General features: G+C 38.5%; 4 protein-coding genes across 4 annotated transcripts; 1 reads left to right on the forward strand and 3 right to left on the reverse strand.

Annotated features, from left to right (window-relative positions):
* Positions 1–325: 325 nt before the first annotated feature.
* On the reverse strand, positions 326–2,470 carry LOC117394090 (zinc finger CCCH domain-containing protein 8-like). The gene is made up of 5 exons (XM_033992120.2): positions 2,340–2,470; positions 2,168–2,243; positions 1,293–1,601; positions 570–671; positions 326–451 (listed from the first exon to the last, which is right to left on the reverse strand). The coding sequence occupies exons 1-5, from the start codon at positions 2,402–2,404 to the stop codon at positions 326–328; spliced, it is 678 nt and encodes a 225-aa protein (XP_033848011.1). The 5' UTR covers positions 2,405–2,470.
* A 1,431-nt stretch (positions 2,471–3,901) lies between these two features.
* LOC117372500 (group XIIB secretory phospholipase A2-like protein) lies at positions 3,902–7,134 on the forward strand. Its single transcript, XM_033968318.2, has 4 exons — positions 3,902–4,211; positions 5,172–5,260; positions 5,765–5,930; positions 6,559–7,134. The coding sequence occupies exons 1-4, from the start codon at positions 3,917–3,919 to the stop codon at positions 6,675–6,677; spliced, it is 669 nt and encodes a 222-aa protein (XP_033824209.1). The 5' UTR covers positions 3,902–3,916; the 3' UTR covers positions 6,678–7,134.
* Positions 7,135–9,123: 1,989 nt separating this feature from the next.
* LOC117371808 (myb-like protein V) lies at positions 9,124–13,216 on the reverse strand. Its single transcript, XM_033967487.2, has 6 exons — positions 13,020–13,216; positions 12,345–12,850; positions 12,130–12,258; positions 10,199–11,692; positions 9,353–9,427; positions 9,124–9,279 (listed from the first exon to the last, which is right to left on the reverse strand). Exons 2-6 carry the CDS (start codon positions 12,801–12,803, stop codon positions 9,262–9,264), a joined length of 2,175 nt encoding a protein of 724 aa, XP_033823378.1. The 5' UTR covers positions 12,804–12,850; positions 13,020–13,216; the 3' UTR covers positions 9,124–9,261.
* Positions 13,217–13,614: 398 nt separating this feature from the next.
* Positions 13,615–18,077, reverse strand: LOC117371820 (uncharacterized). The gene is made up of 4 exons (XM_033967498.2): positions 17,916–18,077; positions 15,581–16,241; positions 15,167–15,268; positions 13,615–15,057 (listed from the first exon to the last, which is right to left on the reverse strand). Exons 2-4 carry the CDS (start codon positions 16,172–16,174, stop codon positions 13,918–13,920), a joined length of 1,836 nt encoding a protein of 611 aa, XP_033823389.1. The 5' UTR covers positions 16,175–16,241; positions 17,916–18,077; the 3' UTR covers positions 13,615–13,917.
* Between the last annotated feature and the right edge of the window lie 420 nt (positions 18,078–18,497).

The following is an 18,497-nucleotide window of genomic DNA, read 5'->3' on the forward strand; positions in this document are numbered from 1 at the left end:
CACCTGTGCAATAGAAGCAGTAGAAGTAGTTGAAGTAGCAATAGTAGCAGCAACAACAGTAGTTATACTATAGTAGTAGTAGAAGGTAGTAAAGGTTGTAGGTAGGTAGTAGTAATAGTACTTTAAGTAGAAGCAGCAGAAGTAGTTGTAACAGTAGTAGCAATAGCAGTATAGTTTATGCTGTAGTAGTAGTAATAGTTAGATAGTAGTTAAGTAGTATCGGTAGTTACTATCTACTGTTACTACTAGCTAGGTAGGTAGGTGTGGGTAGTCGAAGTCGTATCAATTGTAGTAGTTGTTTTATTTGCATATGTCACACAATTGGTCAAAGGATATCATGCAGGTATGGACAGTTCTTCCCTTTTAAGCAAAATCCTTGGATGTAAAATTTGCAGGCTTCTTTAATTAGACCATTGTATCCCTCAATATGCTCAAATTGGCAGTCTTCACCCTAACGTTTGGAAAACATAAATCACGCATTATTTAAAAGTTAAGATTAAATTAAGTTGTATGTGTCTACTTCATGTATCTTTGACTATGTATGTATCTTTATGTATCTGTGACTGCACCTTGATGCATCTCCCACGAAGGAAATAAATACAAAGCAAATGCCCATCCACCTCCAGAGAGTGTTGCTCCTTGAACTCTTGGGACATGAACGGTTTATGAGGCTGAAACAAAACAACACACACATTTTAACCCCTCAAATCAGGCATGATTGGGGTCCTTTATGTTTTGATTCAGGGTCAAGTAATATTAGGGCAAATATCACAATATCTTATTTTGTAATTTTGTATAAGACGCATTGAAACGCCTCTATTTTAATGGAATTTTCCCTTGGAGTATAAAGGCTCTCTTTATGTACTGTAATGTATTTGAATCGTATTTCAGTGTTGATATTTTCTGCATAAGGATTGTTACCTTGTACTGGTATTGATAATAATACTTTTCAACAAACTGTTGATCCACCCATCACTAGTTTCATATTGCATTGTTCTACCTTTAAATCAATTAAATAAAATGGTTTTCTGTTCACTTCTCATAAAGCCATGAAGTGTTTTGACTTAATGATATTTTTTTAATCAATCAAGTAGTAGCAGAAACTAATAGCCTAGCTTATAAGCATTTGCCCAGCTGATACGCATTTGTCCTTTGACCAGAGGGTTGCCAGTTGAACTCCCCCATGGAACACTCCAGTCAAAGAAATTAATGAGTGGAAGGGCATCTGGGTGAAAATTGGCCAAGTTAGATTTTGTCTAGTTCTCAAAAATGAAAAGTAGTTAGTATCTTACCTGTGTATTGTCTTTATTTCTCTTATCTTTCTGAGCATTCCTGTACCGTTGCCCATTTTCCCTCTCTCTCTCCCGCTTTTTCTTCCCTTTGTTTTTCATTTTCTTCTTTTTCTTATTGGTTGTATTGTTAGCACTTCCTCTATTGACATCATCGCTCATGAAAGTCCTTGGATTGTGTCTATAAGTTGCATTTCTGGAAACACCGGGTCTTGGGTTGTTGTTATTGGCCCTGTTAAAACCATGGGTTTTGGGTTCCTCATTTTGCACTGCATCACATGTAGCTGCTGTATAAGGCTGAGGACACTGCCTCTGTGTAAAAGAACACAATATTATTGTTACTAAAACATACGATCTATACAAAAACAGCAATATTATTTTCAGTCTGTTGGGTAGGGTTGTCACAATACCAAAATTTCAAACTTGAAATCGGTACTAAGAGAAGGACTTGATACCAATTTTGATAATACAATAATTAAAAACACAATTTGCTACATCATTTTCAAAACAAAATAATAGTAGTTTCTTTAATATTACCATGTGGTCTGACACTAGTAACCACTCAGGAAAGGTTTCTTAGGATCAGAACAGATTTTTTTTATTATTATTATTATTTTTTTTATAGTGGCTGAAGCGCAAACAATTTAACAAAGGTAATAAATTAGTACACTACATGATATTACGTCATCTCTTGCTGCTGGCCAAATAATGGTAAAGCCTGACTTATGTTGCTTACATCAAGTTGAGTTTATTAGTTATTTTGATATGCATAATCTGAATCAGTGATAGATCAAAGGCTGGTCAATAGCTGTAGTGGATTTTAGTGGTAAATGTTTTTTTCTTAGATCTATATTCACACCAAATTATGAAAAACTAACCTTCGCATAGGGGCCACTCTTCATGGTCTGTGGTTTCCTCTTTGAGCTGCCCTCTTGACCATTGTTAGTGTTATTTCTATAGCAACATTAAAAAGTAACGTTAAGTATTTAACGGCTCATTTCAATCAATATTATAATGGGTGAAATGCACAATATATTGAGTTAACAATACCTGTGGTTAGGATCCTTTAATTCTCCTTCACCCCCCAAATTGGTAAAAAGATTACAAAATGCCATCGTCCATCACTAGGCGTCTGTTTTTATAGCAACAAAGCAAGACTGCACGATTACTATATATAAAAAACAACAACAACAAAAAACTAAATCAATTCTAATCCTTTATAGAGAAAAGTTTACATTTCACAGATACGAACGAGAGTGTTTACATGTGCAGCAGCGATTTACGTTAGACTGTCAACTTCCGCGTTTGTCACCGGTTATGACCAAAAAAGGAAGAATGGGCGGGGTGAGCCTGCGACAAATGGCGACATCTAGGGGCAAAATCGAGCAATGCCACAAAAGTTAAACCCTTGCATTATTTCACCGATGACAAATAAGCCATGTAAAATATTGTCTTGAGACTCATAAAGTTACCACTTTAATGTCAGAATGGTAACAACTTTATTTTATACGGCAACGTAAAAATGACAGATGTGGATTAAACATTTTTACTTTTCGTTATTAATATGTATCAAAAAATAAAAGTACTATGTTCACGTAAAATAAACTGATGTTGTTCACACGAGAATTTTTTTCACGCTAAAAGGAGAAACTGAAGTCGTTATAACTTTACTTTAACTTTATACTTTCTCGTAATAACGAAAAAGCCTCTGTAAATGTTTCATCTGCGTTTGTCAGGTCTACCCTTCCCTAATTTTTTTTAGCGCCCGCACAATTCATTTTTTGAAGGTGCCCCTTGTCCTACATCGTACATTTGGGCTATAGAAACAGGATATATCATCTTATAATATAAAAACAATTGGGACAACAAGCCTGTTTTTTTTTCGAAGGGGTAAATGTGTCTGTGGCTGTCGATCAGTGCACAGTTGGTGTCAGCCCCTAAATCTTGATAAAACTGTGTTTTTACACAATTGTGTTTTTACTTTGACCAGAACTTTATTCTCAGAAATTTACGACTTTATTCATGTAAAATTACAACTTTATTCTCCGAAAATTATGACTTTAGGGTCGAAATGTCACAACTTTATCCTCATAGTGCCCGTATTTACAGTTGGTAGCAATAGGGTTTAGGCTACGTTATAATTGGTACATACTGAACAAAATAAGACATCCATAATCTTCCATAGGACTACCTATTTCAAATATAATACAGTATAATACAGATTTTTCTGTATGTCAGTGTCAATTCTGATCTAACACATTTAAAAGTAAATTATAGGCTATAACAGGAAATATAAAGGCCCGTTCAATACTGATTTCAATTATCACCCTACATTGCGATATTCATCCCCCCCCCCAACATCTTGTCTTATAATTGTGGCTGTTAACACTGTTAAGGTGTTTCGGCAGAAGTAAGAGTGCTATTTACAAACAATGTTAAAAAACGCACTCATTAGTTAGCATTGATGATGACCTCAGTTGAAACATGTTGCAGTGATAGAGGTTGAACCTTGGTCCTCCACATATTGGTCCACCCTGTGTCTGGGCCAAAGTCCAAGTCAGTTTCAGTATTGCCTTCTGTATCATTTGTGTTTTTATTACCCCTATTTCTCACTGAGCTGTAGCAGGATGGTGTGGTGGACTTCTTTCCTGTTGGTGTTGGGTCTCCTCTGTGCCCCCTCTGCTCTGGGACAAGACAAGGCAGAGGGCCAGGCCACAGACCAGGCATCAGGACAGGCTGGTGGGGCCGGTGCTGGTGGGGCCGGTGCTGGTGGGGCCGGTGCTGGTGGGGATGAAGCAGAGAATGAGGAGTGGGGCATGAATTCGATCAGAGGAAGCTTTGAGGCGGTCAGCGGATACTTTGACTCAATGTTGGAGTTTATGGGTGGAAAAGATGGGGTCTGCCAGTACCGCTGTCGTTATGGTGAGGTGTTTTTTCCCCAAATTTAATTCACTGAACATTTTTGCTTATTATTTTTTAAAGGTGTACTATGCAACTTTTCATGTTAAAGATCTACCACCTGCTCGTCTCCATGGAGATGTAATTGCTTTGCCTGGAATGTTACTTAAAATTATCTATCTCCATGAAGACAAGCAGGCCACCAGACCGAGTTATGGGTCAGGAGAGGAGCATATTATGCAACTAACAGCAAAAGTTACATAGATCACCTTTAAGAAGTTTAAGTTCCAATACTTTCTATGTTATGGTAAAATGTAATAAACAAATGACAGATACATATAATAGGTTACATTATAAAGCTAATTAATTGTTCACACTTGTGTCTGTGAAAGAACAATTAGGACTTGTTTCAGTTGTTGAAGTGTCTATATGGGCATGTGGCATAAAACATTTGACAAATGAACAGCCATTGCACAATTTAAATAAAATAAATGGCAATAATGTTACAAAGATCTCTACTAGTAATTAAAAGAAGGCTAAAGAAATGCACAACTATAGTGATAGTAGGCCTGTTATTACATCAAAATTAGGTCACATTTAACAACATTCAAATATATGATAATGGTGCATTATCTAAAAATCTTTGGGTTGGGCTGATATGGGGCATTTCTTTACTCATTTGAACTAATGTTATCATGTGGGAGAGAGGGCCTACTCCTGGACTGTGCCCTCAAACTGATACAAGATATCTCACATGGTTTGTGTCAATGCAACCTTGACACTTCAAAATGTTTTAAATGAAAAGTCCTATTCATTTTGGAGGTATTTATTTAGGTTGTATAAGAACACATTATGATGCAGTCCAGTAGGATAGCTCAAAAATGTCAATAATTTTCAAAGGAGGTAGATGGAAAAAAAGGTTGAATTATTGGCATAGCATTTCGTGGTGGAAGTTATTACACTCATGTGATGTTGTGTTTTTAGGTAAAGATCCTATCCCCCGCCCTGACTTTAAAATGCCTGAGCCTGATGGATGCTCCTCTTATTTCTTTGGTCTTCCTGTGCCAGATGGGGTAAGTATATGTATGTGTAAATCAAAGGTTTTGGGTCATTTTTGAGGGAGTACAAGACTACACATGTTCACACTTCTTCCTAATTTTGAGCACTCAGGTCTTCTTAAAGTTATTTTTGTTAACTCTATTCATCTCCTGGTCAGCTGCAAGTCCAAAAAGTATTTCCCTTTGAAGAATAAAATAATTCTGATTTTACGCACATCCGAGCTTCACTGCACAATCTGCTCAAAAGAAAAAATACCAAAAATATGCAAATATATCGCCTTTTTAAAAACTTCCCTTTATGGCATTTGAGCTATTGTTTTATTACATTTATTTGCTTAGACATTTTTTTCTGAGATAATGAGAGTTGGGATCTTTTCTGTATAGAATTAGAATGATCTAAATCTATAGCTATAGAACTCGTATGAGACCACACAATAATGTATCAGTATTAAAGGTGCATTATGTAACTTTTCTGATGGAATGTTGGAAGTAACCTGTTTTGTTGTATGTGTTGTTCAGATGGACGTGGGGATCCCGGCCATGACCAAATGCTGTAACCAGTTGGACATGTGCTATGACACTTGCGGCTCAAATAAATATCGCTGTGACTCCAAGTTTCGTTGGTGCCTCCACAGCATCTGCTCGGACCTCAAGAAGAGCCTGGGATTTGTGTCAAAAGTCGAAGGTTAGAATTCAACAAAGAACTGTAAAGATATGTTGAGTTATCACATAGAGAAATTTACAAAGATGTAAGGTGAAAGGGGCAATAGATTTACATAATTAATAAAATAAAGGAACACAATTTGAAAGGATTATAAATAAATGGTCCTAAATGACATTATATTCAGACAGCTCGTGTACCAAATATCTAAATACACCCTATTCATTGAAAATAAAGCGTAATTGAATCTTTTAATACAACAGATTTTTTTTTTTAAATACAAATTAGGCCTGACACTTTAAATTGTTCTTTTGATACTGATAAAGTCCATAATTCTACATGATGTCCCTTTGCACTGTACCTTTTCATATTGGGGGTCATCCACCTCGTATCTATGAAGATGTTATTGCTTTGCCAGAAATGTTCCGCAGTGTGATATTAGTATTACCTTTTATTAGTATTTGTTTCATCAGATATTGTGGAATATTCCAAGCTAAGCAATAACATCTCCATCTCCAGATAAATAGGTGGCATATCCTCTACCAAAAAGTTACATAGACATTGCAATTTTAAATTAGTTTTATCTTGAATAAACACTTTCAGAGACAGATGAAGATAGATATTACCTTATTGTTGACTTTGTCCTCTGCAGCGTGTGAGACGGTGGCAGACACTCTGTTCAACACTGTGTGGACTCTTGGTTGCAGACCTTACATGAACAGTCAAAGGGCAGCATGCTTCTGTCCCGGGGAGGAGAAGGATGAACTGTGAATGAACTATTTAATGGACAAAACAACTGTGTCTGACTGTACTACTACTTTTACTTGAGTAATTTATTTCATGGTTTTGTTGTGGTTTTGATTCAATAAAAGTATATGTATGACTCTACTTCTTTGTTAAAGAGTAAATTAAAAGTTACGGCTACGTTTTAGTACTACTTAAAAGGTGCACTATGTCACTTTTCAGGTGAGATGTTCAACTGTCCACCACCTGCTTCTCCATCATCCAAGCATTTTAACTGCTAAAAAAACTTGAAAAACTTGCACCTGCTTCTCCATGGGGATAGATAAGTTTAATGCCATACTGGGGGACATTTCAGGTAACATGTTAATATCTCCATGGAGACAAGGAAGTGACAGACCATGCAACCAGATAAGTTACATAGTGGACCTTTAAATATTGATTATCAAATAATATGGGCATAAGGCTTAATAAAATGTAATGCATGACCACAAAAAAATACAAATATTAATGTGTAATAAAATTTTTTTTTCCAAACAGTCTTGTACCGTACTTCACAAAAATGACAAAAATATTGAAATGTGAGAGCAAAATGGAACATAATGCAGATCATAATTAAACCATAATTAAAGTTGACATGTACAGTATATTCGACATATTTAATATTTTAGCCCTGTTGTAAAGCTGTATTTAAAAGATGTATATATGATATGAGGGCGTGATATTTTTATAATACATCCATCCATTTTCATGGGAGCAGCAGCCTAAGCAGGGACTCCCAGACTTCCCTCCCCTCAGACATAAGGAGGATTGCTGCCAGTCCACGCTATGCTAGAGATGTGTTAGCCAAGACAGCCCCACAACATCCAAAGACTTGAGGTACTCGGGACAGATCTAATCCACCCCCACGTCCTTGCCACCGGGGAGCTTGCCAACCGCCCCCGGGTCCCCAGTCTCTGCTTCCTCCTCGAAAGATGTGACAGAGGGATTGAGAAGACCCTCAAAGTATTCCTTCCACTGCCTGACAACATCCCCAGTCGAGGTCAGCAGCTTGGTGAAGCATCGCTTTTTCCAACAAAGCTCGATAGAACTCCTTCAGCCTGATGGCATCCATTACTTCTGGTGTCCAGCACCGGGTTCGGGGGTTGCCAACACGACAAGCACCACAGATCTTATGACCACACCTACGAGCAACCACATCGACAATAGAGGTGGATAACATGCCCCACTCAGAGTCCATATCCCCAACCTTCCCTGGGATCAGGGAGAAGCTCTCTCGAAGGTGTGAGTTGAACTGACAGAGGGCTCCACCAGACGTTCCCAGCAGACCCTCACGATACGCTTGTGCCTGCCAGGTCTATCTGGCTTCCTCCCCTACTAGCGAATCCAACTCACCACCAGGTGGTGATTGGTTGACAGCTCTGCCCCTCTCTTCACCCAAGTGTCCAAGACACACAGCCGGAGGACATGACAATAAAGTTGATCATCAACCTCTGACCTAGGGTGTCCTGGAGCCACATGAACCGATGGACACCCTTGTGCTCGAACATGGTGTTTGTCTGAGCTGTGGGGCAATGAGCAAGCCCACACCAGTTCACCGCCTCTCCCCGCAGGTAATGCCAGAGAAATGGGGAGTTCAGCCCCTGTCAAGGAGTTGGGTTCCAGAGCCTAAGCTGTGCGTGGAGGCGAGGCCAACTATATCTAGTTGATAGCGCTCAACCTCCCGCACATGCTCAGGCTCCTTCCCCCCAGCGAGGTGAGATTCCATGTCCCCAGAGCTAGTCTCCATGTCCGGAGATCCGGTCGTCGAGGTCCCTGCCTTTGACTACCGTCCAGATCTCTTTGCACCGGTCCCTTACGGATCCTCCCGCAGGTGGTGGGTCCACATGAGGACGGCCCCACGTCCCTCCTTCGGGTTGAGCCCGGCCGGGTCCCGTGGGTGCTTGCTCTCGAGCACCTACCCTAGGCCTGGGTGGGGCCCCGATGACGCTGGTCTGGGAGACGTAGCGAACCTTATTTCACTCATCATGAAGGGTTTCTGAACCGCTCTTAGTCTGACCCGTCTCCCTGGACCTGTTTACCGTGGGTGACCCTACCGGGGGCGTCATGCGACAACAAAGCTCTCAGGATCATTCGGGTGCTCAAACCCATCCACCACGTTAAGGTGGCGATTTTTATAATTGAAGTTAAAATGTAAGTTTACTTTATGTTCATTGGGGTTTAGTTGATAAAGACTTATTGTATTTATTTTCTTTATGTTACTGATATTTCATATTTTATTTAAACTTTTTTAACTTTATTTTTGTTAACTCTATTCATCTCCTGGTCAGCTGCATGTTCAAAAAAAATTTCCTCTTGGTGAAGAATATAATAATTCTGATTTAACAATTACACCCAATAGAGCTTCAATTTGCCTAATTTTGAGCTTCAATTTGTAATAAGTTTCCAAGGCTAAACAGATAGCATTCATGTTTTTAAGAACTTTTAATATTATTTACATAAATATATTTAAGAATAAAAATTTTTTTACAAGAAAACAATATTTTATACAAACAAGAAGTGTAATAGTCAGCTATTACACTAGACAAAACAGTAAAACAAATGTTCTCAAAGCTCAAATTTCATCCTCCACCTAGAAACAGATAAAAAAAAAAAAAAATAATATTGTTTATTGAGGTTGATAAATAGAACCAAACTTTACTCACTTTCATATTTTGTGGCATCAAAGGCTGTGCTGGTTGTGTGGGATTTTTCTTCATTCTGCTGTTAAAGGCTTCAAGCTAAAAAAAAAAAACACAAAAAAAAAACAAATTAGTATTAAATAAATGTCACTATAAGATTAGAATAAAATTGTAAATATTACTCAGTCAAATGGGGCATCGGAGTTTGACACAGTTGCAATTAGTCATTTCCAAAATAAATTATTTGGGTACAAAAATGCTATCTGAACACAATAAAATGTCCAGTCTTCCAGCGGTCATTTATTCAATTTGCTAACCCTGTAGTGTAGTGTATACAACATTTTTTGAAATTAATAAAATTTTTGTATTAGTTTTGCAGTTCATGTTTCAGTCTGTTCTCAAATTGTAATGCTCACAGACAGGTTTAAATAGTGCACTTGAACTGAATCTTGAATTAAAAGAAAAACTAAAGTTAAAATAAAAAAGACAATAACTAACATTTAACATGAATAACACCAGATAAGTCTAAAAGGTTCACAAGTGCCAAAAAAAAAATCACAACTAAAATGATTCTAACAAGTGTTTCTCAAACTGTGGTAAGCAGAGTACCTCATGGTATGTGGGGCCCTATGAGGAGTTTTGAGTATTTGTTTTATTTAGAGACATGTCCATATCCATGTTATGTTGTCCTTTGGATTTATCATTACTTACTTACATAACTTACGCATAGTTAAGTTTCATTTTAGACCATGTGTAACGCTAATTAAGATCCGGTTTGGATCTAATGGTAGTACTCTAAAAGCCAAATATTATCTAAGGTGGTACTTTTTCATTTGGAAACCACTGCATTAAACCAAGCCAGACAGAGACCTTTAACTTTAGGTTGGCTTTGATCTCCTCCTCTGTGAGCACTGATTTCTCTTCTTCTTCCTCGTCTTCTTTTTTAGGTTCAATCTCTCCTTCATTGAGCAACTTCTCCATCTGCTCATTACTTTCAATAAAAACTAATTTCCTTGTCCGTCTAGGTACTGGCTGGACTGGAGTCGTCCAAATTGTTTTTCTAATAGCAGCCTTAACACTACTTGAATTTTTGGTACGTTTTCTTCTCCTAGCGTTCATTTGCTGAGCTGGCATTGTATTCTGGTACTCAAACATAGACTTATGACATTGGGATAAACACATTTCCTTTATGGTAACTTGACAGTGAGTTGTTCGTTTGACATTGTTTGAGGTATTTGGCAAGTCGTCCTTTTCTGAAACTGATTCACCGCTATTGGATTCACTTTCTTCATAAGGGGGTCCAAGTAGGCAGTTTCTATTGTGTGGTTCAAGTTGTTGATGTGGAAGGAAAAGTGGAATACTTCGTGGATAGTTTTGGATATTTTGCCCAATTGATAGAGGGTGGTTGTATGCCCAGTAGTTATAGTAGGCTGCGTACTGTGAATAAGGATCGGGATAAATTTGGGGTGAAAAATGAGGGCTGAAATATTGGGACGGTGGATATGGGTGAGGCTGCTTTGGAGCTTGAAATCGGAGGAGCGGATCCCTGTGGTCCCTTGGGTGGGGACTTCGGCATCTATGTGGTGAATGTGAATCTCGTCTTCCTGAATTTCTTCGTCTGTACGGAGATCTGGATCTTCTACGGCGATGAGGGGAGCCAGGAAGTCTTCTGTACCTATGTGGCAAGTGTGGACTCCTGTGTCTATAAGGGGAGACCGATCTTCTCCGTCTACGAGAAGAACTACGACTTCTACTCCTCCTTATAGGGCTTTGTTTTCTGGGTGCTGTTCGAAGTGACGATGAACTTGAAGTAGAGCTGTGGGAGGAGGATCTAGTATAATGTGCTGGTGAGTATTTCTCCTCTTCGTCTTCTTCTTCTTTTTCTTCTTTGTCGTCATCTCCTTTCTGTTGAGGTTCATCTTTCTGTTGAGGCTCATCCTCTTTTTTCTCTTCTTCCTCTGTCCTCTGCCTTTTTCCATACAACCGTTCCTGTGTGCGATCAGCGAGTTGGCTAATCTCATCTGTGCCTAAACTTAAACCAAGAGACTCCAAAATGTTCTGGAGGTGCTTCTGCTGTTCATCTGGATTTGGTAGCGGTTGTTCTTCTTTCTGCTGCCTCTCTTTTTCTGGAGGAGAGCTAAAAGTGCTCATTTCACCAGGCATTTCTCTCCCATTTGGACTCTTGTGTGGTTGCTGTAGTGTGCTGTCTGTTTCGTCAATAACCATTTCCTTGAGTTTATCGATGTCCACTCCTTTGTTGAGAATATTTACAAAGCGCATGAAGCCCTGGTTGCCCTTTTCGTCTTCCTCTGCAGGCGAGAACTCGATTTGGGGACAAGGTGGAGCGATGAGAAATGCCATCTCCTGAAGAACACAGAAACAGAAACGGTTCATGTGGTTAAATATAACACATTATTATTACATTAGGCACTCAAATCAAATGCAAAGAGGAATACAGACATAGCTATAAAACACATGCTGTACAGATCACAAACAAGAGACTTGAACTTGCCTCTGTAATATTTAGACACTGTATGATATTACCAGATTAAATTACGATAACAGAATAGTACCTTTATTTGTTACACAACCTCGAAATTTCAGTGCAATGCTAAGTACTATAACAGCAGAAGAATAGAAAATATGCAATCACAAATACAGATACTGTGCATAAATGTTAAAGACCTAAACCTAACTATTTAAGTTGATTATTAGAATATACTTTAAATAAGATACAAAAAGTGTAAAAAATAAGTTATTTATAGACAGTATATTTGTTATTTTAATGCAAAGTTACAGACCTCGAAGTGTTGTGCCTCCACGGGAGGATCCACAACAAATCTCTGCTCCAAAGCCACTTTAACTCTCTGCTTAAGAGGATGATCATGTTCAATATTGATGGGGCTTCTTCTAGTTTTTGCCACTGGACTCTGAGGAGAATAAAAATACATAAACTACATGACTTTAAATTAAAACATAACAAAGAAAACTGAACCCAAAATGACTGAAAACACACCTTGGATTTGATCACACGATTCCGTTGCATTAGAATAAGTTTAACTCTATTTTGTAGTGTTTCATTTAATTTTGTTGGTCTTGCTTCTTCAGTGCAAAGTCCTGGATTAATAGTTTCAAAATCTATAGTTTTTAGAGCTAGGGAAGCTCTTTTGAGCAAGATCTGCTCTTGTATCTCTAGAAGTTCTTTTCGTTTCCTCGCCAGCTCTGGGTCCTCTTCATCAGACTCATATGGCTGTCCATCTGGGTCTTCATCATCCTCTTGATCCTCCTCGTGCCAGTTCTGAGAGGAGCTGCCAGGTCTATCCCATGCAGAATTTGCTCCAGTGGTACTTCTGTTACCAGGTGGTGGGCTGGGGTAGTTTGAGTATTGAGGGTATCTATCCCACTCATCTTTGGACATTTCTCTACTAACATCAGCTAAACTAGGAAAGAGGTTGTGTCTCCTGAAATGATTCATTGTTGACTGTGCATCTAAGTCCAATCAAATCAAAATAAAATCATTGTCTGCAAAAAACACAATACGAGTAGATTAGTTACTAATTCAAAATGTTTACATAACATAAGACAACACCCATTACTGTTAATTCTACATTTCTTATAAATTGACCTATCAAAATAACTGATATTTAGTTGGCTTAGGCGATGTTAGCATAACAGCTAGCAGATTGTTTACCTTGTTTGGTTCCTTTTTTCAGCAACATAACGTGGAAAATTACCTCTGGAGATTAGGTATTCTTTACTGAAGTGGTGCACAAATAGTAGCTTCAAAATAATGAGTTATAAAGACGTGTTAGTAATAATACTGCAGCAGCTACGGGTCGTGCTAACATACAGCAGAACTCAAGATGAAACACTGCAGCCTGCTGGATCGGAGGACCAACAGAACGTACACATATTTTATGGAAATTAAATCCCAAGAATCTAGTTCAAAAAGAAGCTAAAATTGGCTTTTGGCCAAAACCTGTCCATTCCTAAGTCCAGTTATTTGTATATGTATAAAAAAGCTAAAGATGAAACAACTCAAAATTGGGCTAGGCTTTTTTTTCTTATATTGATGGATCTTGATAAAATAAACAAAATACTAATTGCTTTCAGTGTTGATTTCCTGAATCATTGGTATTTGACACAAACATTGTATTGTTCTTGTTAGACTCCAAAGTCTGAACTCTGCTCCAAACACATGCTTTTACTGGCTGCAGACCTCTCAATTAAAAATACTGTATCTTGATTCAAATTCGATTAAGCACTAAGAAAAGAAAAAAAAATCCCACAATGGTAAATATTTTTTTATTATTGGTTAATTCAAATATTTACAAGATATTTGAATTATATAAGCGGTGTTAAAAAAAAAACAAAAACACACTTGACATGCAAAGAAAACTACTTATACTTTATCAAAACTTGAGCATCAGAGTGGTTCAAAAATTTATAGTACTGACAATTTAGTGACTCCTTACCAATCAAATTTGTAAATCAATATTTTGTTCTAACATTAGGCGTTCTGTATACGAAGCTTAACAGTACAAAAAAATATTATTTTTATTTTCTGTTTAATCCGTAGTGTATTACATTTACTTTTTGGTTGAAATCACTTGTAAACAGCGAGGCCTTTGCAGATTTTTGCTGTTTGCTTTCTGTGCATTTGTGTCCACGGGTAGGTGCTTACGTGGGATGAGAAGATTGGGGAGGAAGGGATGAGGCACTGGGGGTGGGGGGGCTGGTGCATTTGGAGGTACAAATGGAAGGAACACATTTTGAGTAGACAAAGGTGAGAGAGCAGGTGGGAGAGCAGGTGGGAGAGCAGGTGGTTGAGCGTACGATGAGTGATACTGGGGTATAAACACAGGTGGTACATGTGAGTAGCCTGCTGTTGGGGTATAAGGAGGAGGGATGGGAGGGACAGGAGCTGGGGGCAGTTCAGTGTTTGGTATGCCATAAGAAGTTGGAGGGATGATTTGAACATTGTGTTTTGTTGTACTCAGCTGTGTACTGTGTTTGTCTGTATAATAAGAGTAGTCCCTTTCTTCTTTTTGAGAGTTGTACGAGGGATTTTTGTTACAGTCCTTAAATGAACCTGAACTGGACTCACTTGAAGATCGACTGCGACATTTTGGGACATATGCACGTCTCTTCCTTTCTCTCTCACTCTCCTCTTTTCGGAACAAAGAATGCTCAGTTTGTTTTTTTCCATACAAACGTTCCTGTATTCGGCTAGACATTTGACCAAGTTCCTCAAACTCTAACTTGATCCCAATGGCTTCTAATACATTGTGCATTTGCCTATGTTTGTTGTCCTCTTCAAAACTTGAATTTTTGTTTACTGGGGATGCACATCTATTTTCAGGAAATTTCCTCTCAAATTGGTGACGTTCCACAACTCTTTCTTCAGACATAGTTTTTCCATTGGAGCTGTACAACCTGGACAAGGGAGAAAATGGTGGTTTTGGACTTCTTCTGTCAGTCTCGGACCAGAACTGCTGTCTTGGAGTTGGTTCAACAGTCCAAGGTCTATCAGTGTGTGGAGGAGGGGGTGATGGTTGGCGGACATTCACATCTGGAGATCCCTGATTCACGATCTTGGTCAAAGTCTCCACATTTACACCCATGTTAAGGACATCAAGGAAACGCTGAAAACCTTTAGACATTTTCTTCGCCGCAGGCTCACGAGGAGGAATAGGAGGAGGGGTCAAACGGTGATGACCAAGTTCAGTCTAGAAGGCAAACCAATAAGGCAAACAAATGAAAGGTTTAGACAACAAAATATAATAATGCTTATCTAAACTAATGAATAATCACACATGTACTCTGCATTAATGATACCTGTCCACTTGAGCCGTTCAGAGGATACATCGTCCTGTTGTGATTATGGTCTTCAAGGTCCCTGGAAAAGCTGCCACTCCTCTGTCTTGGTGGAGTATGACTCTGTTTAAGAAAATACTTGAGTTATAATCCATATGTGAAAAGCCCTCAAAATGTAAGGAGCAGAAAGTTGAAACCGACGAATAAGGGTAACTGTCCTTCAGTCATATTTACACATAAATCTCACATCAAAGAAGCATCTTTTACACACTGTATTCTAGTATTGTCATTATTATTTGTTTATTTAGTTAGCATGTTAGCATGTTGGAGTATAGTATCTTGTAGTTTCCACGCATGGATTGAATAGGCTGTACAGTACCATAAAAGGTGGATGTGAATTTCGAAGTACATTACATTTGTTAGATTTTTACCAACCTTTTCAAAGACATCCCATGAGCGTGTCCTGTCTTGTGACCAGCTCCTCTTTCGACTGTCTTGGTCCTTGTAGTACTCAGTCACTGGTCTATAGTGTGACTCTTCTTTATATTGACTGTAGTGAAACTCGTCTCGTCTCTGGCCATATCTGCTCGACTCCTCTGGCGTTTTATTATAGCTATAACCCTCATCAACTGTATTTTTTAAATCATTGTTTCTTTGACCATGGGAATAGTGCTCTAGGGACTGCCTGTATGAGTCTGCAGATTCAGCTTGGTATCTGTGCTGGTCCTCATCGCCAAATGTCCTTGGTTTTTTCTCTGAGACAGTTCTTTCGGTTGACACTGGGCGCTTTCTTCTCCAGTCTTTATCTGAAGTATGTCCACTTGTATATGTTTTACTGCTACCCACTCTCTCTGCTCTACTATGTCCATCCACACTGTATTTATTATAGTTATTATATGGATCTTGCAGTGAATTTCTTACAGGTTCTGGCCACCCTTCTCTCTTCGGTTCTTCTTGCCAGGGCCTACACTCTCTGCTGTTGTTTGGACGTCTCTGCCCGTAGTCATAGGCAGATTTATTTGAATACATGTTTTCAAAAAATAAGAATACCTATCAAGCATGAACTCACTCCCCACTCAGTCCAAAACACTCGCCCCTGGAGGATAAAACAGACAATATGCATGTTACAAATTCATATTTTGCAGTTGAGGATTTCTTTTATGAACATAAAAAAAGACTTTAAACAAGTTTATAGTCTTATCTGATGCACTGTCAGGATTGTAAAAGTAACTGTTAGGATGAATATCTTTTCTTGCTATTTTGTATAACCACTTTTACAGGCTATTATTGGTCATGTAAAGACAAGGAATGTGATCACAGCTGTAAGACTCGTAGATATATGTCAAGACAGTGCATGATATCCCAAACTATCTAATTGCACCCAGACCCTGATTAGCTCTGCAGAAGCAGGTCTACATCAGGATGTCAGCTCTGAGCATAGCTTGACATTTGAATATGAACCAGCTTTTAGAAAATCAAACACGACAAAAGGGATCTGGCCTCCATCCAGAGAACCTATCTGTTTTTTGTTCTGTTTTGTATAAAACTGCTATATAACCAAGCAGAGCAGAGGCAACATGAAGCTACTTAAAGGTCCCATATCATGCTAAATCAACTTTTGTGAGCTTTAAGCCATGTTAGAATGTTGTTACCTCATCAAAAACATACCTGGAATTGTGTTTCCTTTCATTCCCACAGGGTTTGAGGAACCCTTTATTATTAGTCTGTCTAAATCTCCAAAGTACAAAATGCTCTGTTCCACCTTGTGATATCATGAAGCGATAGTTTAAGTTAACAGGTACCTTCAATTCACTAGAGATTAGCAATTCCTGGGCAGAAATCATTTAAATGATTCTAGTGAAGGTGTATGAAGTTTAGAAAGACAGTGGAGCACTTCCTGTATTACCATGTGACATCACACGATGGAGTGTTTTCCGTTTGAGAGAAGAACTCAGCCTAAATATGCAGGGTTTGTGAGTTAAATATGTATGAATGAAACAAAATACAACTCTGGGTATGTTTTGGAGTAAACAACATTATAACATAGATCAGAAAATAGAGTAATATGTACTTATGATCTTTTGGTGATTAAATCTCTTTAAAAAAGCTATTTGAAATTAGCTTTATCACGTTTAACGACCAAGACCTACTAGGAAGTGTAGTTAAGTCGTGTCTAAAGTAACCTAATGAGACATGGAGAGGGACATGGTGGGTGGAGGTTAATGGAAGCTGGTAGAGGTTTGCGGGGGTATGTTCCTCTGGACTCTCTTGAACATGGCTGCGCCCTGCGTCTGGACAAACTTTGATATCCGACAGTTAAAATATGAATAGTACTATTTATTTTCCCTTTAGCTTTTCCCTCCTGTTCACCCGCGTCTGTGAGGTGGCCCTGCAGACACTGAGCCTGGACAACTATAAATGCGCCGTTATGCTTCCAAAGGCTAAACGTTTCCCCGAGGTCCAAGTTCTGACCTCTGAGCTTAAATAAAAATGAACGCCACAAAAACAGCCTTTAGCAGAAACTAACGAACACGACAGGAAAGAGCTGACTTCTACACAACTTGTCTCTCAGGGTGCATCAGATTAGAAGTATATTTGATTTAACGGTGCATCATCTACTAAATCATCATTAATAAAATATGAATTGCACATTTAACAGATTTATTCCAGTATTTCTACAATCTAAAATGTACATGAGCACCTTGGAGACGCTAGCAAGCGTCGGTCCGCCACATGCGACTGAGGCAAAACTACGCCAAAATGTGCCTACCTTTTTTACTGGGCTCAGATTATTCAGGAAACAAAATAAATGTTGATTTAACCATGTGAGAGTCTCTGTATGCCTTTGATCCACCAAATGGTTTCAAACCCCGTCTTCGTGTTTGGATAAGCAAACCGGAAGTCCAGCTTAGAGGTAAAAAGTCTGCTGACTGAAGAACATTGTAGCGCCACCAAGTGGAGGATGCACATTATGTATTAAACCTTAAAAGGTGCACTATGTAACTTTTCTGGTGCAGGGTCTGTAACCTGTTTGTCTCCATGGAGATTATATTTATTTGCCTAAATGTTAATTCTTTGCCTGTTCTATGCCATGGTTTGACACAGCATTGTATAGTTTTAACTTTATATTTCCATGGAATCATGCATGTGATGTGCCACCTTGAGAAAGTTACACAGCATTGCTTCAACTTACCTTTCTTATCTTTGATCTGACCAACTTGTCAAGCAACTGAAAAGTTTAATGCCATAGTGTGGGACATTCCAGGCAAACCAATAACTTCATGGAGACAAGCAATTGGCAGAACTTCCACCAGAAAAGTCACAGTATCTTGTTGAGTTTATAGAGTAGCCT

The sequence above is a fragment of the Periophthalmus magnuspinnatus genome, chromosome 1, assembly GCF_009829125.3.
Source record: "Periophthalmus magnuspinnatus isolate fPerMag1 chromosome 1, fPerMag1.2.pri, whole genome shotgun sequence".
NCBI classification, from domain to species: Eukaryota; Metazoa; Chordata; class Actinopteri; order Gobiiformes; family Gobiidae; genus Periophthalmus; species Periophthalmus magnuspinnatus.

Excerpts from the sequence above, each read along its gene's own strand:
- LOC117394090 (XM_033992120.2), bottom strand. The coding sequence starts at position 2,404 with ATGGCATTTTGTAATCTTTTTACCAATTTGGGGGGTGAAGGAGAATTA. Across the intron at positions 2,244-2,339 it reads TTAAAGGATCCTAACCACAG|AAATAACACTAACAATGGTC; the intron begins GTATTGTTAACT and ends ATGTTGCTATAG. Across the intron at positions 672-1,292 it reads GAAATAAAGACAATACACAG|CCTCATAAACCGTTCATGTC; the intron begins GTAAGATACTAA and ends GTTTTGTTTCAG.
- LOC117372500 (XM_033968318.2), top strand. The coding sequence starts at position 3,917 with ATGGTGTGGTGGACTTCTTTCCTGTTGGTGTTGGGTCTCCTCTGTGCC. Across the intron at positions 5,261-5,764 it reads GTCTTCCTGTGCCAGATGGG|ATGGACGTGGGGATCCCGGC; the intron begins GTAAGTATATGT and ends TGTGTTGTTCAG. Across the intron at positions 5,931-6,558 it reads ATTTGTGTCAAAAGTCGAAG|CGTGTGAGACGGTGGCAGAC; the intron begins GTTAGAATTCAA and ends TGTCCTCTGCAG.
- LOC117371808 (XM_033967487.2), bottom strand. The coding sequence starts at position 12,803 with ATGAATCATTTCAGGAGACACAACCTCTTTCCTAGTTTAGCTGATGTT. Across the intron at positions 11,693-12,129 it reads TGGAGGCACAACACTTCGAG|GAGATGGCATTTCTCATCGC; the intron begins GTCTGTAACTTT and ends TGTGTTCTTCAG. Across the intron at positions 9,428-10,198 it reads AAGCCAACCTAAAGTTAAAG|CTTGAAGCCTTTAACAGCAG; the intron begins GTCTCTGTCTGG and ends TTTTTTTTTTAG.
- LOC117371820 (XM_033967498.2), bottom strand. The coding sequence starts at position 16,174 with ATGTATTCAAATAAATCTGCCTATGACTACGGGCAGAGACGTCCAAAC. Across the intron at positions 15,269-15,580 it reads CATGGGATGTCTTTGAAAAG|AGTCATACTCCACCAAGACA; the intron begins GTTGGTAAAAAT and ends TTTCTTAAACAG. Across the intron at positions 15,058-15,166 it reads TGAACGGCTCAAGTGGACAG|ACTGAACTTGGTCATCACCG; the intron begins GTATCATTAATG and ends TTTGCCTTCTAG.